The following is a 25,818-nucleotide window of genomic DNA, read 5'->3' on the forward strand; positions in this document are numbered from 1 at the left end:
TGTTATATAAGTGGAAGCATACAATATGTAACATTTTAAGATTTAATTCTTCTCACAAAGCATAATACCCTTGAGGCTCCTCCAGGTTATTGTATATATCAGAAGTTCATTGCTTTTTATTGTTCAGTAGTACCCTACCGCATGGATATACCAGTTTTGTTGAACTATTCACCCACTGAAGGATACTTGGATTGTTTCTAGTATTTTGCTATTACAAATAAAGCTGCTATGAACAGGCAAGTACAAATTTTTCTGTGAATATAATCTTGACTTGTCTGGGATAAATGCTCAAGAATGTGACTGATAGGTCAAATTATGTTACATGCTTAACTTTTGGGAAAAAAAAAGTCCAAATGTCCTCCAAAGTAGCTGTGCCATTTTCTATTTCTACCACCACCATGTAAGAGATCCACTTTCTCCATATCCTTGCCAGCATTTAGTATTATCTACTTTTTATTTTTACTGTTCAGATAGGTGGTTAGTAATATATCATTATGGTTTTAATTGGCATATTCCTAATGTTCAATATCAGTATATTGAACATCTTTTCAAGTGCTTACTTACCATCTCTATCTCCTCTTGGGTGAAATGTCTATTTTCTTTTCCCCATTTTGTAATTACATTGCTTGGGTTTTTTAATTGTATTCTGAGAGTTCTTTATACGTTCTAGATATAAAGCCTTTGTAAGTTATGCTGACAACTATTTTCTCCTGTAGCTTGTCTTTTTACGATCTTACGGGGTCTTTCAATGAGCACGAAATTTAAATTTTGATGAAGTCCCATTTATTCATTTTTCTTTTATTGGTCACTTTTTGTTGTCATATCTAAAAACTCCTTACCAAGCCACAGATCCAGAAAATGTTCTCCAATATTTTCTTCTAAAAGTTTTATAGTTTTATGTTGTACATTTAAATCCATGATCCATTTTGAATTAATTTTTGTATTTATGAGAGCTTTGGGGAAGTTATTTGGGGTTCTTTTTTGTCTATTATTTAAGCACCGTTTGTTGAAGATTATTTTTGTTTTTGCACCTTTCTCAAAATCAGTTAGGAATTTCTATGTTACCCTACGTCTTGAGTTCTCTAATGCCTTCCAATGATCTGTGTGTTTATTACATCGCAATTATCCCATGGTCTTGCTTAAGGTGGCCATGTAGTATGGCTTAATATCTGGTAGAGTGATTCTTTCCACTTTATTCTCCTTTTTCAAAATCCTTTTAACTACTCTAGTTCAATTGCCTTTCCATATAAAATTTAAAATAAGCTTGTCTCTATCTAAAGAAATCTTGCTAGGATTTTGACAGAGATTGCATTAAACCTATAGATTTGCAACCTCATGAAATAAAAAAATAAAGAATGAAGACTAAGCCTATAGATCAATTTAAGAACTGCCATCTTTAATGTTTAAAGCATTTGAAATCTACTAGGCACTCATTATTTCTAATTCCTCCAAACAATATTCACCAGTATTAGCTGCTCTATTAATCTATTTCTTTGCTCCTCAATACCACTGCATCATTTCCTGCCTCCTTCAAAAGGGAAAAGGCTACTGGGATAATTCTCAGTAGAAAATAATAGCAATACAATAGCCCCTTTGAGTGTTTATCTTTATAACATGATAACTTTTTTGGGTTTCTCAATAAAATAACAAGCTATTATTTCTCCAGCTAGTCAATTAACACTGTAATAAGCATCTTTGGAAATCTGTCTTTTCATCTTTACAAGATAACTTTTTTTTTTTTTTACAAAAAGTTCTTAGTTTCTGTACCCTCAATAGAAATAGGAGTTATTAGGAAATTATTTTAGGCAAATAGGAAAAAAAGGGGTCCTTGGAAGGTTTTTTCATAGCTCTTGTCTAGCATGAAAGCCCTGGGTCTTAGACCTGGCTGGCAACCTTGGCAACCTTTGATATGCAAATAAAAAGCTGTCAGAAACTGGATCCACCCAATATGGTGATTCCCACAGGTGTCCTCTTGCCCTGGCCCCAACATGTACCTGGCAGCATGGCAGCTCCCACATATCCCTGTGTGTATGCGGAACATCATGGCACCCTGTATTTGCCTATTAAAAGACGAGGGTGGGAGGGGCAGTTTTTTCTGGGTGCTACGTGAATGACAAACTTGGTCAAACCAATCCCCTGAGCCCTATGCAAATCAGATACTGCCTCCTCCAGCCATCAAATATAGCTGGCTAATCTTACCTGAAAGCAGGGTTCTGTCTCTCGGCTTTGGAGTCCCCCTCCCTCTGTCTCTGTACAGGAGAGCTGCTTCTATCTTCCCCCCTTCTTTCTTGCCTATTAAACTCCTTGCTCCTTAAAACTACATCATGTGTGTCCATGTGGTTTTTTTCTAATTCCACTCTAGAGGAAGAACCTGTGTTCCTCCACTCATCGGAGCCGGATCACAACAATAAAACATGTTTTGAAATCTACATTTTAAAAGATTATGGGGAGACTTCTACTTCCAGTATGTAAGGAATTCAGATGTCACCACAGCATCCTAACAAAAAGCAAAAACCTGAACAAACTGAAACATCAGTAATTCTTCTTAGACATGTAAGGGAAGTAAGGTCACAGGGCAAACTGTTGTCCCGAAATTGGACAGACAGGTGGCTATGGAGAATTACAACTTGGCAGTTTAAAACTCCGTAGCAGTAACCTCGCAGGGAACCACTGCTTGGTTAAGAAAACCTAAACTGTAACTGAAGAATTGGTGGAGGTTCAGCGTGGACAAGTCTGAAAGATTAAAAACTCCAGAAGCAGTCATAGGGAGGCCCCCCACTTATTTATGAGTTTTACCACCAAGTGTCCTACCAGGTCGTCATAGTGAATACCAGAGAAAAATATTCTCATGCTTCCAACAGGGGGAGGAGAAAAGAGAATCTCTGCTGCATTCTGAAATATGCCAGAGTATTATCTTCTTAAGAAGGCCTGCCCTCAGGAGAAACTATTTTACCAAAGCCTAACCTGACAAAATTTTCAGAGCCTAACCTGTTGGGATATTATCAGAGACTAACCTACCAGAAGGAAGGGCAATATCCAAGTCTGGCCCCTTCTAGCCATCCTGTTCCAACTAAGTAGGAAGGCAGGAAGGGAGGTACAGAGGTGGCAGGTGTACTGAGAAGCCCTGGTGTTCACAGGGCAGTCTCAAAGATTCACTAAAGATTGGGACCTAATCATGGGACTACAGAATGGCCCCCTACCAACACATACATGCACACACATGCCCCTTGCTACCACATCACTCATGGCCCATTTACTGCAATTCCTTTTGCCCAATACATTGGAAAAGAAGAAGAGCTCAAAGCAGTCTGAACTATGTGAGGCTTGCAAAATTTATTAGGCCCAGAGAGAAATGAGTATGAGACTTCAGTCACATGTCCCTCAAGCCCAGGAGCAACTGTTTGAAGCATTTTGTTACCACCTAGCTACCTCACCCATCATTTTCACGTTCCTGGAGTTTGTGATACAAAGAACAATGTATAGCTAACCAAGAGCTTCTGATATTTTAATGTAAATTATTGGTAACAACTTAGGAACTGCCTCTTTTTTCTTCCCCTTAAAAACCCACTTGTAACTACTGTTAATCAGAATGTATATTCAAGGCAAATAGAATCTATGTTCCCTGGTGGCCATCCTCAAGCTTTGGGCTCAAATTACAAGGCATACTGAAAAAGAGACAAGACTGGACAGACATCAGAATGAGAGTCAGATATGGCAAACGTGTTGCAATTATCAGACCAGGAATTTTAAAAACTATTATAAATATGTTAAAGACTTTATGGTTAAAGTAGGCAACACATAAGAACAGGTAAATAACACAAGATGGAAATTCTAAGAAAGAATCAGAAATGCTAGAGATCAAAAACACTGCAGCAGAAATAAAGAGTATCTTTGATGGGCTCATTAGTAAACTAGACACCACTTAAGAAATAATCTCTGAGCTTAAGAATAGAAACTTCAAAATCAAAAAAGCAAAGAGAAGACTGAAGAAAAAAAAAAAAAGACAAAAACAACAGAATATCCAAGAACTGTGGGATTACTAAAAAAGGTATAAATTACATGTAATGGGACTAGTGGAAAGAAAAGGAATGAAGCAATAATGTCTGAGAATTTCCCAAAATTGTCCTACATCAAACCACAAAGCCAAGAAATTCAAAAAATATCAAGCAGGATAAATGTCCACCCTCCCACCACCCAAAAAAACACCTAGGCACACCATTTTCATACTACAGAATATAAAACATGAAGAAGAAAAATCCTGAAAGAAGTCAGAGGAAAAAAACACCTTACGTATAGAGGAACAAAGATAAGAATTATATCTGATTCCTTAGAAATCACGCAAGTAAGAAGAGAGTGAAGTGAAATATTTAAGAGATAAGAGGGAAAAAAAAAACTCACCAACCTATGATTTTGTATGCTGCAAAATTATCCTTCAAAACTGAAAAAGAAATACTTTCTCAGACAAACAAAAATTGAGGGAATTTGTTGTTAGGAGAACTGTATTTCAGGAAAAATTTAAAAGTTCTTCAAAAAGAAGAAAAGTGATATAAATTAGAAACAGAACTATTTAAAGAGAGGAACAGCATCAGAGAATGAATAAGTGAAGGTAAAATAAAAACTTTATTTTTAATTAATCTAAATGATAACAATTTGTTCAAAAGAATGGTAACAATGTATTCAAATATAAATTATTGCTTATGCATGAAATAAATGACAGCAATGATACAAGAGACAAGAACAAGGACTTGGGATTACTCTGTTATTACAAGAAGTTACTTCACTAGCTATGAAGTATTAGCACGTTATTTGAAAGTGGGCTGAGATTAGTTGTAAATTTATATTGCAAACTCTAGGGTAACCATTAATAAAGATTAAAAAATAGAAGTATAGTTGAAATGCTAAAAAGAGAGACAGAAAAAGAAATCATATAAGGTGCAGCTTCATTCACAATTGCCAAAACTTAGAAGCAATCGAGATGTCCTTAAGTAGGTAAGTGAATAAACAAACTGTGGTTCAGGCAGATCATAAAATGTTATTCACTAAAAAGAAATGAGCTATCAAACTTTAAATATTACTAAGTGAGAAAAGCCAACCTGAAAAGGCTACATACTGTATGATTCCAACTATGTGACATTCTCGAAAAGGCAAACCTATGAGACAGGAAAAAGATCAGTCATGTCCAGGGGTTAGAGAGAAGGGAGGAAAAGAGATAGGGAACACAGAGCATTTTTAGGGCAGTGAAATTATCCGCATGATACTATGATGGGGGATAAATGTTATTATGTATTTGTCAAAGCCCACAGAATGTACAACACCAACAGAGAGCACGAATTTAAACATGTAAACTATGGACTTATGTGATAATGACAGTTCATCAATGTTAACAAATGGGCCGCCCTCTGTTAAGACATGTTATGTTGACAGTAGGGGAGGTTGTGCATGTGTGTGTGGTAGGCAGAAGTAGAAATATGGGAATTCTGAACTTTCCGCTCTATTTTTTTTGGTGATCCTAAAATTGCTCTAAATAAGAAAGTTTATTAATTTAAAAGTATATATGAAAGGGTATTCACTTAGAAACTGAGCTCTCATTTCTATCCTTGTCCATCCCATTTTCTTTCCACCCTAGCCTCTTCAGGCAACCATTTTTACAACTGCTGGTGTATCTCTGAAACTTTCCTTAGGAAATGCAAGCAAATTCTGAAATATATGCTTATATTCCTGTATTTCTTAAATAAAATTTAGCACATGCAAAAGCTTATGAAAAATGCTGCTCAAAGAAAGAAAAGAATGGAAAATCAGAAGTGAAAACTAAGGAAAGTAAGAAATATTCAATAGATATAGACAAAGAAATAGATTTAGAATTATAGAACTGAAGGATAAAACTGTCTTATTTATAGCAATTTTAATGCCTCAAATTTATAATTCAAAAAGATGTTTCCCTAATTGCAATGGCATATTTTCTACACTGTCAAAGCACTTTCATATACTTACTTCATCTCACCTTCCCAATAGCCTGGCAAAACAAGCAGCATGAATGTTATTTATTATCCTCCTTTAACAGATGGGGAGTCTAACAGGTGATGGCATTAAATCTTCTGATTCCTAGTCCAGTGCTTTTTCACTATTCAATGTTATTAGAAAATATCTTACTTTAATTATTCCTACCATTTGCTACTTTCCATTGCTCTTGTTAAACCTTTGTGCAAATTTTTTCATATGCAAGTTTTTGTGCTGATAGAAGACAAATAACATACTTTTACAAGACTAGAAATAAATCTACTTAAAAAGAACACAAAAAAGGGAGTATTTCCTTCCTTAAACACATGTAGTCTCACTATTCCCTTCTTGTATTTTCCACTTCTGTATATTTGAAGTTCATGAATTATAAAACATTAGGAAATTTCATGACATGAATTTTACCACAAAATAACTTATTTAACATTTCCTTGCCTAAAATTCATTGTAGCTTATTAGCTACCAAGATACAAAGTCTATAACATTTAAGAGTTTCATGGTAAGCACCAAAATCTGTCTTTACAAATTAATCTCCTACTAAACTCAACATGAACTCTTTTCTCTAGCCAAACTAGTCTATTAAGTATTTTCCAAAACTACCATTTGCCTGCTTATGTGCTCTTCTCCTACCATTCACTTATCTTGAATGCCTACATAGTCTTCTTATTCTTCAAAGCCCCACCATTAAAGTCTTCTCCTATGAAAAACATGATGTTGTGTAAAGAACATTAATCTGGAAGACGAGCCTGACTTAGATTTTAATCTAGGCTATGCTACTTACTGACTCATGTCTCTGAAGCCGGGTTTCCTCATCTATAAAATGGGGCAACATCCATTTTAGACAATCATAGAATTTGTGTTAGAATACAGTGAATAGCACAAAGAGTTAAATGTGGATTCAAACTGATCATCAGAAATAAACTTACTATTCATTTCTTGAGCTCACTGTAATTTGCTTGTATAACTCATTTAGCAATCCACAGTTTGGACTACACCATCATCTCTTATACTTTGGCCCTAAATGATTATTTAACTTGTGGCATTTTAAGTTTTATTTCTCTCTTATGTTTTGTGTCTCCAAACAACTGAACCCTTTTTAAAAGCCACAGCTATATGCTGTACCTACTTACAATTCCAAATAGTTTAGCACAATGTTACTTATAAGACTCAAAAAATACTTCCTCAGTAAAGCATGTGATGAAAACAGTCTCTCTAGAAAATGAGAATAACATTTTAAAAAGTGCATTAACACAATGGAGCATCCACAGAAAGGTAAAAGGAGAGGAAAGGAGGGAGGAAGACGAGGTGTGGGAGTGGGCACAGGGTGTGTGGTGGGGGATTCAAACAAGGAAGATAGGAAGTGTATACAAAGTGTGATAACAGAGAAACTAGAGATGTTTAGATGTTTAACCTAAAGAAGACTTCAGAAAGCATGAAAACTAGAAGATAAATAAATTATATGTGACTCTAAAAGCAAAACTAGGACCAATGACTAAAACAAAAAGAAATTTGGCTTAATATAAAATTTTCTAATATTAGAGTTGCCCAACAATGGAATAAATACGATTCATTTAAAAGTAAGTACCTTGTAAAAATGAGATTTACTTAAGTATAGCTAAAGGTTGAAATGGTTTTCAGTCCACATAACAATATCTCTAACAAGCCTGGCAGAATGAAAGATACTACCTACAAATACCTCATATTTACTATCACCAATCTATGCACGTAATTGTCAAAAGTAGTTACTCCTTGTCAAGAATTACATATAAACTGGGTAAAGTCTCTCTCAATTCCACAAGCCTAAGACTCTATGTTTAGTAACTAACATTCTTCAAATATTCAATGAAATAGTATTTTCTATAAGTATTTTTAAATGACAGTCCTCAGCCAGGATTTTGGGTTACCATTTAAGCCACAAAAAAAGCACTTTGGTTTCTCATCCTGTAAGTGACTCTTGAGACCATAATACCATCTTTAAAGCTGCAGTGTGGCTAGGAGTGGCAGTTCATGCCTACAATCCCAACACTTTAGGAGGCTGAGGTGGCAGAATCACTTGAGTCCAGGAGTTCAAGACCAGCCTGAGCAACACAGTGAGACCCCCATCTCTGCAAAAATTTAAATTAAAAAAAAAAAAAAACTGCATTGTACTTTACAATTTTGAAAGCATTTCCATATCTTTATTTTCAATAAAAATTGTGATAATCAGATACTCACAGAGAAAAGCACATGAATAGGCAAAGGCCAAACAGAGATCTGATAAAACACAAACTGTTTATTCTTCTTTTAATAATGTCTTAGAACTTCATTACTAATTAAATGAAACAGCAATTAAGACATCCACATCTTAAAAAGCAAACACTGAAACAGAAACATTCTATTCCTGCCACATTCATGTTCTTCTCAGAGATCACTCTCATTACCCAGAACTTAAAACAAACAGTCACTGCTGTGTTACAGCAGTGATTCTCAAAGTGTGGTCACTACACCAGCAGCAGAGCAAACCTCCAGCAGCAGTAGCATCACCACCTGGAAACTTAGAGATAGCAACTCCCCAGACCCATCCGACCCACTGAATCAGAACTTCTGCAGTTGACTCCACAATCTGGTTTCAACCAGACCTCCTCCATAGGATTCAGATGCATGCCAAAGTTTGAAAATCACTCTTAGAAAATGGTTTAGTTTATTTCTAACTCAGCAGTATCCCTTTACTTACTTCTCCTCAGCATCTTTCTCTTTCTCACATTTTGCACAATCCAAAGATATTCTCATTTGAATGATTAATTCACCAACAACGTTGTTTCCTACCTTCCTCTTAAAATGGGAGCGTACCTTTTAAATGATCCAATTTATTCTTAATTTGTTTCTTAATTTTTGTGTGTCCTTCCAAATTCATGTAGGTACTTTTAAATTTTTTAAACATAAATTATTAATAGTTTATAATAAATTACTCCGTATACATCAAAATTATCAATTTTCTACAAAAAAAAATTTCTTTTGACACATATCCTTGAAATATTTTTCAAGGATATGAAATATTTTTCAAGGACAAATAATCCTTGAAAGTATTTTCTTGAGAAACACAAAATGATACAGGACTCACTTAGCAAATGAACCTATGATTTATGGTCTAGAATTCCAGCTAATTTAAATATATAAGACTCAGCTATAAGGAAACTCACCAATGCATACTCCTTTTGAGATGGAATTCATATGTACATTTAAACAAGAGTAGTTTTCTTAAGAAGTGGTTTCTACAAATGCTGACTGGAAGTAAGCACTTTTTTAAAAAAAATAGATTTGGGGGTACAAGTGCAGCTTTGTTACATGGATCTATGGTGTAGTGGTGAGGTATGCAATATAGTGTACCCATCACTTGAATAGTGTATCTTGTACCCATAGGTAATTTCTCATCCCTCACCTCCTCCCACCTTTCCTACTCTTCAATATCTATTATTCTAGGAGTGGGAACTTTTAGATACTATACATGTACATGTATGTATAAGCAGGTACATCGGTTCTGAAATGCTGACAAATAATAACAACAAAGCAAAACAACCAAACTCATCTGAAAATATTTTTTTTGGTTGATGATAAACGTATCTAAGACCATAATTAATAAATCTGGCAAGAAATAGACCTCTGTTGCTAGATATTACATGGTAACTCACAGCCAGATACAATGTCTTACCTGTGTACATAATGTAGCTGATGAACTGAGTCAATTGCTATCACCATCTCAGCCAAGTAAAATCGAGCCATATCTTCAGGCAATCTATCTTCAAATTTGCTGAGTAAAGTAAGCAAATCCCCACCAACATAATAATCCATAACCAGGTACTGTGAATGAAAAAATAAAATGTACTCAGTAAATAATAAGGGTGAAAAATTAAAATAATGCATCCCAAGGTCAAACAGGACTGGGTCAAATATTCATGCAGTTAATTACATATGCAGCTAATTAACAAGAAACTGTGTAAGATGATGATCAGCAGTCATTACAAAACTTCAGTACTTTGGGAGGGAGGCTGACGCAGGTGGATCATGAGGTCAAAAGATCAAGACCACCCTGGCCAACATGGTGAAACCCAGGCTCTACTGAGAATACAAAAAAATTAGCTGGGCCTGGTAGAGCATGCCTGTAGTCCCAGCTACTCGGGAAGCTGAGGCAGGAGAATCGCTTGATCCTGGGAGGCAGAGATTGCAGTGAACCAGCCTGATGACAGGGTAAGACTCCGTCTCAAAAAACAAAACAAACAAACAAAACACCTCTAAATTTCATATAGCAGTAAAACAAAATGTTTAAAGACTGGGGCAGAGAACAACACAGGGTTACCATTCTTGCATTTTGCAAATTACAATATTATTATTATTATCATCTTCACCTACAACAACGGAACACAACTTTCCAAGATTTTAGAAGAATGAACATTGGAATGCCCCACCAAAAAAAAAAAAAAAAAAAAAAAAAAAAGAAAGAAAAAACTCAGAATGCAGGATAGTCCCTATATTCAAAGAAATTCATGTTCATCATCATTATGTTCTCCTTATTTCACCTTGGATCAGTAAGAACTTTATGAGAACCAGCATCAGTCTTAGATCAGCATTTGGAAACCACTACTATTAGAATAAAGCAATTCTCACCATATGTTTCTCTTCCCATTTTTAATATTGTACAAATATCAGAATGGGCTTTTCTCAAGTGTATATAATAAATAGAAGCCAACTAATTTTAGATATGGATCCTTATTGGTATGTGGATCACAAGGTCAGGAGATCGAGACCACCCTGGCTAACATGGTGAAATCCCGTCTCTACTAAAAATACAAAAAAAATTAGCTGGGCGTGGTGCCATACGCCTGTACTCCCAGCTACTCAGGAGGCTGAGGCAGGAGATTTGCTTGAACCCAGGAGACAGAGGTTGTCGTGAGCCGTGATCGCGCCACTGCACTCCAGCCTGGGCAACAGAGTGAGATTTCGTCTCAAAAAAAAAAAAAAGAAAAAAAAAAAGAAAGAAACTAATTTCACATATTAAAGCCTTGAAAATTAGGGAAGCTGAATATATTTAAAATCCTGGTCTACGGCCTACTTGCTATATTTACTAGGCCTAGCGGTTTTTTTTGTTTGTTTTTAGATGGAGTCTTGCTCTGTCGCCAAGCTGGAGTGCAGTGGCGCAATGTCAGCTCACTGCAACCTCTGCCTCCTGGGTTCAAGCAATTCCCATGCCTCAGCCTCCCGAGTAGCTGGGATTACAGGCATGCTAATTTTTGAATTTTTAGTACCACATCCAGCTAATTTTTGTATTTTTAGTAGAGACAGGGTTTCACCACATTGGCCAGGATGGTCTCGATCTCCTGACTTCATGATCTGACCACCTTGGCCTCCCAAAGTGCTGGGATTACAGGCATGAGCCAGCGTGCCCACTGGCCTAACGTTTAACTGACACTATCCTGATAATTTACTTTTGATTAAAGTGTGAAGACTATTTTCTTACTGACAGAGTCTATAAGACTAAATGGACAGTTATTTTAACTAGTCTAAAACAACTAGTTAAATAATTCATTCTCCTCAATTCGAATGAACCGTCCCTTCATCACATTTTAAGATCCCAGATATACTCATATCTGTTTCTAGATAATCTATTCTGCTATAGTTACCTATTCCTATATTATTATAATATCATATTGTTCTGACTGGTTAATTTTAAAGTAAAATTGAGAATTTGGTATTCCTAACCAAAAACTACTTTAAAAATACTACCCAATGTAGCTAAGGTATCTTTAAGTTTTTAAAAATACATAGACTGAGAGGTAATATTCATAATAGGTCAATGAGATAATCCTAAAATAAAGAGCCCCTTCCAATTGTTAAGAGAGGGACAAATAATCCAACAAAATTGGGCTAAGAATATTAACAGACAATTCACTTAAGAGGAAACACAATCAGCCAATTAATACATGCTTAACTTCAACAGTCATTAGGGAAATGAAAGCCAAAGCAACAATCATTGATTTTAGCAATTACTGTTCAGATTACTAAAAAGACCATGACAGGTTTGGGGACAGTGACTTGAAGCAATCCTGCTTTTGGAAGGATGATATACTATAACCTTCTGGGATCAAAGTAACTACTAGAATTTAAACTGTACATATCCCTTGGATCTAGTATTCTCATTCTTAAGAATTTAGTCAATTACAACAAAAGCTCCAATATATAAGGAATATGGGCAAGTATATTTACTGTACAGAACTATTAATAACTGAAACAAATCAGAAACAATATGAATGGTGATCAAGGAAACTGTTAGTCGAATTATGACATATCCATTATATCAACTACTATACTACCCAAAATAAAGAAATATAGATCTGTAGATATGAATATATACACCATAAAACTTCCAACTCTGAGTTTCTAAAAATATCACTTTGAAACTATTTCAGTTTGTAATTTTTTTTTAAAGAGCTCCAGTCCAAGGAAACAATGCCAAAACATATGAAAACATGCAATGAGTTATGTGTCCAAAAATGAGAGTTTTAAAGAACAGATATGTTTCTAGAAGTCTTCGTAAGAATATCAGGAAACTCTTCTAATTCTCATGCTGACATAACAAAGAGATTAACAGTCAATCTTTAGAGCCTCACCTTTTAGTTATTCCTCCTTGCTTTCATTTGGTTTACTATTAAAAAATACTTTTCTAAAAAAAGATACTTTTCTAATAATTTCTGTCTTAACAAATTCAATTCCTATAAAGGATTTAGAGTTCACATGAGTTACTACAATTAATTTAAAATTCAAGTATCTTTCACCTTTTAAACAAGCTACATATGTCAATTCAAGAAAAATACTTTTGCTCTAAATATTTTCCTGTTTTTTTTCTCAACCACAAAATAATAAACAGAAATCAATGAATAAGAAAAGACAGAAGGAACAAATTTCACTGGTTCATTATATTCTAGTGTTATCTGATAAAAATTTTATGCGTCAATGTTGATGTAACTAAGCAGCTTTCTATTTAATGAGTTTTTCTTAAAGAAACAATTATCTAATCACATCTTAATATCAACCATCATTAAATTATGTGCCTTTTTCTGAAACACACAAAAGGTCTACTTGATATCACAGCACATTTTTTCATAAATTATACTGGTAAGGAGCTTAGAAATGAAAGTCAAGTTATTTGCCACAGCTTTCTTGAACTGTACAGCATTATAAATTATGTTCTTTACTTGGCTATTTAAAAGCTATCAGGATTAAAAACTACTTTGAAAAATAATCATACATAATAAAATTTACTTTTCTGGTATCTAAAATTAGCGTTGTCAACATTTTTTAATGATTTTATTTTCTAATATTTTATAAATGTTCAAAAGATAATCTTCGATGATAACCAAGACCTCTGACTCTTGAAATGAATACATGATGAAGGCTCCCCACTAAACTAAAGAAAAACTGGCAAGTTATAGGAAATTTGACTACTAGAGTGTTTCATTCCTCCTCCAGTTATGTTTTTAATTCTATTTTAGTAATTATTGAGAGGCATATCCAGAATATTTTTCCTTGACAAATGTCTTTGAAAAAGAAATGTTAATCCTAATGTCAAATACAAAGAATGCAAATAAAACTAAATAAGAGGAGAGAGATAAATCACACTTCAGGTTTTTTCTCATCAAAGTTTTGGGAAATTTTTGCTATATAAAATTTGGTATTTGGGTACTTTATTTCTATTAATATATCTACAAAATTATATAACTATTTCTATATTTATACCAAAATGTAGAGTTTTAAGCAATGCACAAATTTGCAGTGTTACATTTCTCTACTACAGAATACACTGTAATTGTGGATTTTTTTCTTTTTTTTTTTTTGAGACGGAGTTTCGCTCTTACTACCCAGGCTGGAATGCAATGGCACGATCTCGGCTCACGGCAACCTCCACCTCCCGGGTTCAGGCAATTCTCCTGCCTCAGCCTCCTGAGTAGCTGGGATTACAGGCATGCGCCACCGTGCCCAGCTAATTTTTTGTATTTTTAGTAGAAACGGGGTTTCACCATGTTGACCAGGATGGTCTCGATCTCTTGACCTCCTGATTCACCCGCTTCGGCCTCCCAAAGTGCTGGGATTACAGGCTTGAGCCACCGCACCTGGCCGTAATTGTGGATTTTATTCACTATTTAGAAACATTTTTAAAATTATGATACACTGCTATAATTTTTCTAGGCAAAGATGTGGGATATGTTTTAATTTCCTCTTAAAATGTTGTTAACAAAACCCATGCAGATTATATTTGCATGATACATCCATTTCTAAAATTTTTTATATTATGTATAACAAATCCAGTTAAAACATCATTCTATTCAATTTAACAACTGTGCAACTAACACATACAAAGCTCTATGTTATGGCTTTTAAACAATTCTCACTATAACCCACAATAATATATAAAGCTTATATAATAATTTGGTATATCATAAAAGAAATGTGTCATGAGATCATATTCACTCTTACTACTTGTCATGAGCTCTGTCATTTTCTATTCTATTTAATTTTTTAAAATGTAGCTTATGGCTGGGCATGGTGGCTCACGCCTGTAATCCCAATACTTTAGGAGGTCAAGCTGAAAGGATCATTTGAAGCCAAGAGTTCAACACGAGCCTGAGCAACAAACTGAGACCCCATCTTTACCAAAAAAAAAAAAAAAAAAAAAAATTTTAAGTTAGTAGGGCACAGTGGCACACACCTATATTCTCGGCTACTCAAGAGGCTGAGGCAAGAGGACTGCCTGAGCCCAGGAGTAGAGGCAGCAGTGACCTATGACTGGGCAACAGAGCAAGATCCACCCTGGGCAACAGAGTAAGATCTTGTCTCTTAAAAAAAAAAATTCTGCTTGTAACCAACTTAATTGATTTTATTACTGACTAATGGGTCACAATCTGTAGTATAAAAAAATTACTATACTCTATAAGTATATAAGGGATATAAAGGACAAGTAATATAATGAAATTGTTTGAACACCTAGATCTGGCCTGCAATCAGATAAACCTCATGACTATTAAGAGTTATATAAACCTTGAGGGATCCAAGATGGCTGAATATGAACAGCTCTGGAGTGCAGTTCCAAGTGAGAACAATGCAGAGGGTTAGTGATCACCGCATTTCCAAATGAGTTATTACTGCCCACAGACGAGGAGATTCCCGGGCTGAAAAGTGCGACGAGTTTCCAGCACAGCTATTTCAGCCAGCACAGGCGGGGTCTCCACACAAAAACTCACACAAATCTCGGTGGCCATTTCAACTGGCGCCCAGAACGCCCGGGAGACAGGGCCGTCCATTTGACTGAAAAAAAAAAGGGGCTGAAACAGGGAGCCGGTCGATCAGGCTTGGCAGTTTTCACCCCCACAAAGACCAGCAATCTGAAACTCTGTATTGAGAGTTTCCCAGCAAGCACAGATGGTCCAACTCTGTGGGGGGAAAGACGTCCACCATTACCGAGGCAGTCCGCCACTACCGAGGCAGTCCGCCATTACTGAGGCAGATCACTATTACCAAGGCAGTTCTAACTATTCCTCTGTAATCAAAACCACAAGGAAGTTCACAAAGCAGCCGGGCAGAGCCCATGGCAGCTCAGCAACGCCTCTGCTGGCAGACTGTGACTAGGCTAACTCCTTGCTAGGCAGGACATCTCTGAAAAAAGGGGGAGCACATCAGGAACTTATAAATAAAGCCCCACCTTCCCAGGACAGAGCACCTGGGAAAAAAGGCGGTTATGAGTTCCACTGCAGCAGACTTAACATATCTGCAGAGCAGCTCTGAATGGAACAATGGACCTCACAGCTCAGCACTTGAGCTCCTATAAGGGACAAACTGTCTCCTCAAGCAGCCCCCCAACTCCCGTATATCCAAAGAGACACCTTATAAAGGAGAGCTCAGGCTGACATCTGGCGGGTATCCTTCTGGGACAAAGATAACAGAAGAAGAAACTGGCAGCAATCCTTACTCTTCTGCAGCCGCTGCTGGTGATTCCCTAGGCAAGCAGGGTCTGGAGTGGACCTCCAGCAGTCCTACAGCAGAGGGGCCTGACTGTTAGAAGGAAAAGTAAAAAACAGAAAGAAATAACTTCAACATCAACAAAAAAAGACATCCACTCAGAGACCTCATCCGAAAGTCACCAACTATAAAGACCACAGGTAGATAAATTCACAAAGATGGCAAGAAACCAGCACAAAAAGGATGAAAACACTCAAAACTAGAATATCTTTCCTCCTCCAAGGGATCACAACTCCTCACCAGAAAGGGAACAAAGCTGGATAGAGAATGAGTCTGATAAACTGACAGAAACAGGCTTCAGAAGGTGGGTAATAACAAACTTCTCTGAGCTAAAAGAACATGTTCTAACCCAGTGCAAAGAAACTAAGAACCTTGAAAAAAGGTTTCACAAAATGCTAATGAGATTGAACAGCTTAGAGAAGAATATAAATGACTTAATGGAGCTGAAAAACACAACATGAGAACTTCACAAAGCATACAGAAGTTTCAAGAGCCGAATTGACCAAGCAGAAGAAAGGATATCAAAGATTGAAGATCAACTCAATGAAATAAAATGAGAAGGCAAGATAAGAGAAAAAAGAGTAAAAAGAAATGAACAGAGCCTCCAAGAAATATGGGATTATGTGAAAAGACCTAATCTATGTTTGACAGGTATACCTGAATGTGATGGAGAGAATGAATCCAGGTTGGAAAACACTCTTCAGGATATTATCCAGGAGAACTTTCCCAACCTAGCAAGGCAGGCCAATATTCAAGTCCAGGAAAGACAGACAGCACCACAAAGATATTCCTCAAGAAGAGCAACCCCAAGACACATAACCGTCAGATTCACTGGAGTTGAAATGAAGGAAAAAATGCTAAGGGCAGCCAGAGAGAAAGGTCAGATTACCCACAAAGGGAAACCCATCAGACTCACAGCAGATCTCTCAGCAGAAACCCTACAAGCTAGAAGAGAGTGGGGGCGAATATTCAACATCCTTAAAGAAAAGAATGTTCAACCTAGAATTTCATATCCGGCCAAACTAAGCTTCATAAGTAAAGGAGAAATAAAATCCTTTATGAACAAGCAATTACTGAGAGATTTTGTCACCACCAGGCCTGCCTTACAACAACTCCTGAAAGAAGCACTAAACACAAAAAAGGAACAACCAGTACCAGCCACTCCAAAAACGTACCAAATGGTAAAGAGCATCAACGCAATGAAGAAACCGCGTCAACTAATGGGCAAAACAACCAGCTAGCATCAAAATGGCAGGATCAAATTCACACATAACAATATTAACCCTAAATGTAAATGGGCTAAACACAGACTGGCAAAGTGGATAAAAAGTCAAAACCCATCAGGGTGCGGTATCCAGGAAACCCCTATCACATGCAAGGACACACACAGACTCAAAATAAAGGGATGGAGGAAGATTTACCAAGCAAATGGAGAGTGAAAAAAAGCAGGAATTGCAATCCTAGTCTCTGATAAAATAGACTTTAAACCAACAAAGATCAAAAGAGTCAACGAAGGGCATTACATCATGGTAAAAGGATCAATGCAACGAGAACAGCTAAGGATCCTAAATATATACATACCCAATACAGGAGCTCCAAGATACATAAAGCAAGTTCTTAACAACCTACAAAGAGAGACTGCCACACAGTAATAGTGGGATAATTTAACACTCCACTGTCAATGTTAGCCAGCTCAACAAGACAGAAAATTAACAAGGATATCCAGGATTTAAACTCAGATCTGGACCAAGCAAACCTTAGACATCTACAGAACTCTCCACCCCAAATCCACAGAATATACATTCTTCTCAGCACATCGCACCTACTCTAAAGTTGACCACATAATTGGAAGTAAATCACTCCTCAGCAAATGAAAAAGAACAGAAATCATAACAAACAGTCTCTCAGACCACAGCGCAATCAAATTAGATCTCAGGATTAAGAAACTCACTCAGAACTGCGCAACTTCATGGAAACTGAACAATTGGCTCTTGAATGTTGACTGGATAAACAATGAAATGAAGGGAGAAATACAGATGTTCTTCAAAACCAACAAGAACGAAGACACAATGTAAAAGAATCTCTGCGATACATTTAAAGGATTGTCTAGAGGGAAATTTATAGCAATGAATGCCCACATTAGAAGCAAGGGAAGATCTAAAATCGACACCCTGTCATCAAAATTGAAAGAGTTAGAGGAGCAAGATCAAGAAAACTGAAAAGCTAGCAGAAGACAAGAAATAACTAAGATCAGAACAGAACTGAAGGAGATAAGAGACACAAAAAACCCTTCAAAAAAATCAAATCCAGGAGCTGGTTTTTTGAAAAGATCAACAAAATAGATCGCTAGCCAGATTAATAAAAAAAAAAAGAGAAAATAATCAAATAGATGGAATAAAAAAACAATAAAGGGGATATCACCACCGATTCCACAGAAATACAAACTACCATCAGACATTACTAAAACAATTCAATGCACATAAACCAGTAAACCTGGAAGAAATGGATAAATTCCCAGACACTTGCACCCTCCCCAAGCCTAAAGAAGGAAGAAGTTGAAACCTGTATTAGACCAGTAACAAGGGCCGAAGTTGAGGCAGCAATTAATAGCCTACCAATCAAAAAATGCCCAGGTCCAGATAGGTTCACAGCTGAATTCTACCATACATACAAAGAGGAGCTGGTACTACTCCTTCTGAAACTATTCCAAACAATCCAAAAAGAGGGAATGCTCCCAAATCATTTTATGAGACCAACATCATCCCAATACCAAAACCCGGCAGAGACTCAACAAGAAAAGAAAACTTCAGGCCAATATCCATGATCAACACAGATGCAAAAATCTTCAATAAAATACTGGCAAACTGAATCCAACAGCACACCAAAAAGCTTATCCATCATGATCAAGTAGGCTTCATATAGGGGAGGCAAGGCTGGTTCCACATACACAAGTCTATAAATGTAATCCACCACATAAACAGAACCTAAGACAAAAACTGCATGATTATCAATAGATGCAGAGAGGGCCTTCAACAAAATTCAACTGCCTTTTATGCTAAACACTGTCAATAAACTGGGTATCAACAAAATGTATCTCAAAATAATAAAAGCTACTTATGACAAACCCACAGCCAATATCATATTGAATGGGCAAAAACTGGAAGCATTCCCTTTGAAATCTGGCACTAGACAAGGATGTCCTATTGTCTCACCACTCCTATTCAACACAGTATTGAAAGTTCTAGCCAGAGCAATCAGGTAAGAAAAAGACATAAAGGGTATTCAATTAGGAAAGGAGGAAGTCAAACTGTCTCTATTTTCAGATGACATGATCATATATTTAGAAGACCCCATCGTCTCAGACCAAAATCTCCTGAAACTGATAAGCAACTTCAGCAAAGTCTCAGGATACAAAATCAATGTGAAAAAATCACAGGCATTTCTATACACCAATAACAGACTTAAAGAGAGCCAAATCAAGAATGAACTGCCATTCACAATTGCCACAAAGAGAAAAAAATACCTAGGAATACAACTAACAAGGGCTATAAAGGACCTCTTCAAGGAGAACTATAAACCACTGCTCAAGGAAGTAAGAGAGGACACAAAGAGATGGAAAAACATTCCATGCTCATGGTTAGGAAGAGTCAATATCAAGAAAATGGCCATACTGCCCAAAGTAATTTACAGAGTCAATGCTATCCCTATCAAGCTACTTATGACCCTCTTCACAGAACTGGAAAAAACCACCTTAAACTTCATATGGAACCAAAAGAGAGCCTGCATAGCCAAGACTATCCTAAGCAAAAAGAACAAACCTGGAGGCATCATGCTAACTGACTTCAAACTATACTATAAGCTACAGTAATCAAAACAGCATGGTACTAGTACCAAAGCAGAGATATAGACCAATGGAACAGAACAGAGGCCTCGGAGGAAACGCCACACATCTACAACCATCTGTACTTTGACAAAACTGACAAAAACAAGCAATGGGGAAAAGATTCCCTGTTTAATAAATGGTGTTGGAAAAACCGGCTGGCCATGTGCAGAAACCAGAAACTGGACCCCTTCCTGACACCTTACACTAAAATTAACTCCAGATGGATTAAAGACTTAAACATAAGACGTAACACCATAAAAACCAGAGAAGAAAACCTAGGCAAAACCATTCAGGACATAGGCATAAGCAAGGACTTCATGACTAAAACACGAAAAGCGTTGGCAAGAAAAGCCAAAATAGACAAATGGGATCTAATTAAACTCCAGAGTTTCTACACAGCAAAAGAAACAATCATTAGAGTGAACCGGCAACCAACAGAATGGGAAAAAATTTTTGCAATCCACCCATCTGACAAAGGGCTAGTATCTAGAATCTACAAAGAACTAAAACAGATTTACAAGAAAAAAACAAACAAACCCATTCAAAAGTGGGTGAAGGACATGAACAGACACTTTTCAAAAGATGACATATAATGATGCCAACAAACATATGAAAAAATGCTCATCATTACTGGTCATTAGAGAAATGCAAATCAAAACCACATTGAGATACCATCTCATGCCAGTTAGAATGGTGATCATTAAATCTGGAGACAACAGATGCTGGAGAGGATGTGGAGAAATAGGAACACTTTTACACTGTTGGTAGGAGTACAAATTAGTTCAACCATTGTGGAAGACAGTGTGGCGATTCCTCAAGGACCTAGAAATAGAAATACCATTTGACCCAGCAATCCCATTACTGGGTATATATCCAAAGGATTATAAAGACATATGCACACGTATGTTCATTGTAGCACTGTTTACAATAGCAAAGACCTGGAACCAACCCAAATGCCCATTGATGACAGACTAGACAAGGAAAATGTGGCACATATACACCATGGAATACTATGCAGCCATAAAAAACATGAGTTTGTGTCCTTTGTAGGGACATGGATGAATCTGGAAACCATCATTCTCAGCAAACTGACACAAGAACAGAAAATCAAACACCACACATTCTCACTCATAGGCGGCTGTTGAACAATGAGAACACATGGACACAGGGAGGGGAGCATCACACACTGAGGTCTCTTGTGGGGGAATAGGGGAGGGACAGCAGGGGGCAGGGAGGTTGAGGAGGGATAACATGGGGAGAAATGCCAGATATAGGTGACAGGGGATGGAGGCAGCAAACCACATTGCCATGTATGTACCTATGCAACAATCCTGCATGTTCTGCACATGTACCCCAGAACCTAAAGTGCAATTTTTTATATATATATATGATATTTTTTAAAGTTATATAAACCTTTAAGTTTTTTCCTTGTTTCCAGTGGGGTTGGAAAAACCTTTAATTTCATTTTAGCTAAAGATGCAAATGTTTTTTGAAGTTGTATTTAAAAAGTCAGAGATACACACATACATGTATTAGTTATGTAATATTAATAATTTTAAAATGTAAAGTCAGAATGAGATGAGAAAGATGAATTCCAATGGGCAATTCTGGAAATGACTATTTTAAGATGAATTTGGGCACAATTTGAAAGTACTAGCTGGACTTCAACAGGAACAGGGAAGAGGAATGGTACTGGTATTAAATGTATCATAGATATCAAAAACAAGGGCAAAATGTAGAGTACAGAGTACGTTTGAGAATGAAGGATATTCCCCTGAGGCTGAAATGTAGGATTTGTAAGCGAGTACAATATTTCCTATCTTTTTTTTTTTTTTTTGAGCCAAACACTCTATTTAACACTTGACCATTTCCTCCACCAACTCTTAGTTTCCATAGTACGGTATCTTGATTCTCTTTCTTGCTCTGATCATTTCCATTTGTCTTCTTCCTCTTGGGTCCCTCTGTCTTCTCTAGGCACATTTGTTTTCACTTCTTCTTTTTGTTTTTTAGTGACAGGGTCTCTCTCTGTCACCCAGGCTGGAGTACAGCAGTGTGATCATAGCTCACTGCACTGCAGCCTCAACTTCCTGGGCTCAAGTGATCCTCCTGCCTCAGCCTCCCAAGTAGCTGAAACTACTGGTGTGTAACACTACACCAAACTTTTTTTGTAGAGAAAGGGTCTTGAAGCCAAGTTGGTCTTGAACACCTGGACTCAGGCGATGCTTCCCCCTCAGCCTCCCAAAATACTGGAATTACAGGCGTGAGCCATCACGCATGGCCTATTTTCACATTTTACAAGCATTACTCAGCTATTCTCATTTACTCCTTTTATTCACTGTTATTTACAACAGGAGTTGGTCAACTTTTTTGTAAGGGACAGATAATAAACACTTTAGGCTTGGCAAGCCAAAAGGTAAAATCAGGGATATAATGTAAGTACTTACATAGTAAGAAAAAACAAACGTCCACACATTTCTCTGGTTTTATAATTAAACGTTGATGTGCTAGCAGTTTCCTCAATTCTTTGAGCAACTGTTATCACGAAAAGGCTAATACATAGTCTTAGACAAATTTATCTTCCCTGGGCATGTTTTTTCAGCTGCTGCAATCAAACACGATTTAATTAATTCTACATCAGTAAGTGGCGTTCCTTGCTTGGCTAACAAATGAGCTACTCAGAAACTTACTACAGATGCACTCATTTTCATTTTTATTTTTACAAAGTTCTGCTGCGATAGATAGTCTGTGAGTTGGGAATGTGTGATGAGTGCTTAGTCCGGAAATGCAGATGTATATTGTATTAGTATTATTGTAGTGTGGTTGCATAATAAACACAATACTCTGCCATTTAATCCATAACAAAATAATCCACACTACTGTGCCTAAAAGCCTAATATCTGAAGACTTTTTGCCTTATTTTGTCATGATGAGTATGTACTATTAAGAAAAATAATAATAAAATGTTATGGGGTACAGCAATATGTATAGCATTCAAAATACTATCAAGTTATAACTATGTGTCACTGCAATTTATAGTGTACTAAGCAGCAGTGCAAAATGAGAGTAATACATACACTGTGTTACCCTTTGTCACAGTGCCAGTCTCTGTCACTAGTCAGCTCTGCCATTGTACCACAAAAGCAGCCACACACAATACATAAATCAGTAAGTGTAGTTGTGTTACAATAAACTTTTAGGGAGACTGAAATTTGAATTTAATATAATATTCATGTGCCAGAAAGTATTATTCTTTTGATGTTTTTCAACTATTTAAAAATGTAAAGACCATTCTTAGCTTGCAGGCTCTACAAAAACAAGTGGTAGGCCAGATTTGAGCTGCAGCCCACAGTCTGCCAAAACCTGAACTATAAAATAGTACTCAAAGATGTGTAGTGCTATTCACTCTATATATAGAGCACCAGACTTATATATCCAACCCAGTGAATGGATCATACTACAATTCAAACCAAACATCTACCAAATTAAACAAATCATTTTCCCCCTACTCTAAATTTTCTCTTCCTCCTCTATTCCCCAACTCAATTCATCAATGACTACTAAATCCCGTTAAGTCAGGCATTGGAAACGAGAATCATTATGACTCCTCTCTCCTCCACTGACATCCACTCAAACACATAAAGTTTTAATTATTTTACTTTCTAAATAGTAATGTGAAGCCAACCCCTCCTCTTCATCCCTACTTGGATATTATCACCTTTATTCAAGTCCTCCCCATCTGTCACCTGAATTTGTAAAAGTCTCCTAACCAGTGTCTTTGCCTCTAGTTTTATCCCCAAAATCCATAATCCACAATGCTGTCACCATGTTCCACATAAAACATAAAACTGATTATTTCACTCTCCAGAAAACTCTTCTTGAAATTCAAGTAAAATCTGACTCCTCATGATCTATGCTCTCAAAGCCTCATTTTATACCTCTCTGTCCTTGGTTACTATAATCACACTGGCCTTCCTCTCATCTCTCAAACAACCCTAGTCCTTTCCAGTCTCAAACCTTCCTATAGTCTTAAAACAGTAGGTTTCATACTTTGCTCTGTGAGGAACTCCTGAGAAACCACGAAAGGTAGAAGGAGGAAAGCAACAGATCAGTCTGGGCAGTTTTATTGTAATATGCTATATTGTCTAGGCTCTCAGATATGATGAAATTTAAAAACATACACAAGAGTTTCATGACCACCCTCAATCAAAAAACATGGTTGCAAAAGTCTAATTTTCTTAGCAGAACATAAAAGAACATGTTAGCTATTTAAGTTCTCCCTCCTGCCTCCCTTCTCCCCAAGCCTCTTCAGTCAATACAAACAAGTACTGACTTCAAATCTCGATACTTTTGCCTACCAAGCCCTCTCTCTCCATATTCTTCTTCTTGGTTTAGCTAATTACTACTTGTCTTAGAAGAGTCTTTACTGACTTATCTTCGAATAAATGTAGTATTTTCTCCATTTGAAATAATCTGAAAATATTACTTGATTTTGGATTTACTCCCTGGCTCCCCTCATGGGAATCTAAGAATAAGAAAAGAGACCCTGGCCAGGCACGGTGGCTCACGCCTGTAATTCCAACATTTTGGGAGGCTGAAGCAGGTGGATCACTTTAGCTCAGGAGTTTGAGACCAGCCTGGGCAACATGGTGAAATCTCATCTCTCCCAAAAACACAAAAAATTAGCTGGGCATGATGACATACACCCATAGTCCCAGTCAGGAGGCGGAGATCAGATAGCACCACTGCACTCCAGCCTGGGTGACACAGGGAGATACCATCAAAAAAAAAGAAGAAGAAAAAGAAAAAGAAGTAAGGAAATGGAAAGAAAAAGGAAAGAAAGAAGCACATCATGAAAGAAGGTAGAAGGAGGAAAGCAACAGGTCAGTCCAATAAGTATTTGTCAAATGACTGAAAAATATCCCATTAATTTTTATATCCCAGTTTTTGGTGTAGTGTGCAACACACAGGAGTATTTCAATACATGTATGCTAAAGAATAAACATGGAAATAAAAATCGGGGTCAGACAATGAGGAGCCTCAAATAGCAGGCCAAGCAGTTGCATACTCAATTGTGATAGATTTAATCTTATTTTCCTATTCACTCATTTATCTCTTTATTCTTATTAATTCTCAACTGGCAGTGCTTCTAATATTTTGATTTTCCTCCAAGCTCTTTCTCAACTTTTGTGAAGTGTCTTATCTCAATATAAAATCAGACATAGCCTATGTTTTAAATGTGGCTCTACTTAACACAGCACATAGCCACTTAGAAAAATATATAAAATTCTAAAAAGCAATAGAATACTATGAATAAAATATATTGGGAAAATCATTAAAAACTCCTGAAGACCTTCTATGGAACTTAACTAATAGAAATTAAATGATTGGATTTAGCTTTGACTTGCTTATTAGCATAAAGAATTCCAATGAAAAGGTATCAAATTTCCAGGGAGAAAAAAAAAAAACACCTAACAAGTGAACAACTTACTCTGTGTGAAATGCAGTAATTATCTATATGAAACCTATATTTAAACAATGCTTAAATAAAAATAATGCTAATTCTTCCAACAAAAAAAGCAGTACATAGAAATACAAAAATGATTCTTACTAAGTTATTGTCATCCTGGAAAGCATAGTGCAAGGTTGTAATCCATTTATTGTCTCCATTCACTAATACATCCCTTTCTTCACGAAAACATGCTGTCTGAAAAGCAAAAAGAAAATTTTTAGAGCATATTTTATGTAAAACTAGGAAATATGCAAAGAATTACTCAGTATGTTTATATTATTTCTGTTCTGGAAAAGGAATACACTTGGTTTTTATAAGACTTTTCAATAACACAAGTTTCAAAGAACCCTCAGAAACTGGGCTACTG

The 25,818-nt window shown here is 36.5% G+C and overlaps 1 protein-coding gene across 21 annotated transcripts in view; it reads right to left on the minus strand.

The window, feature by feature from the left end:
• The window catches only part of CDC42BPA (CDC42 binding protein kinase alpha), a 331,128-nt gene that overhangs the window by 201,964 nt on the left and 103,346 nt on the right, over positions 1-25,818 (minus strand). For all 21 annotated transcript variants that reach the window (XM_012459841.3, XM_012459835.3, XM_012459840.3 and 18 more), the window contains exons 4-5: positions 25,551-25,646; positions 9,704-9,852 (exon numbers count right to left, since the gene is read on the minus strand). In XM_012459841.3, coding sequence (XP_012315264.1) covers positions 9,704-9,852; positions 25,551-25,646 — 245 coding nt within the window. The remainder of the gene's footprint in view (positions 1-9,703; positions 9,853-25,550; positions 25,647-25,818) is intronic.

Source organism: Aotus nancymaae, unplaced genomic scaffold (assembly GCF_030222135.1).
Source record: "Aotus nancymaae isolate 86718 unplaced genomic scaffold, 86718_ANA_hifiasm-v0.15.2.pri h1tg000032l_0, whole genome shotgun sequence".
Lineage (NCBI taxonomy): Eukaryota > Metazoa > Chordata > Mammalia > Primates > Aotidae > Aotus > Aotus nancymaae.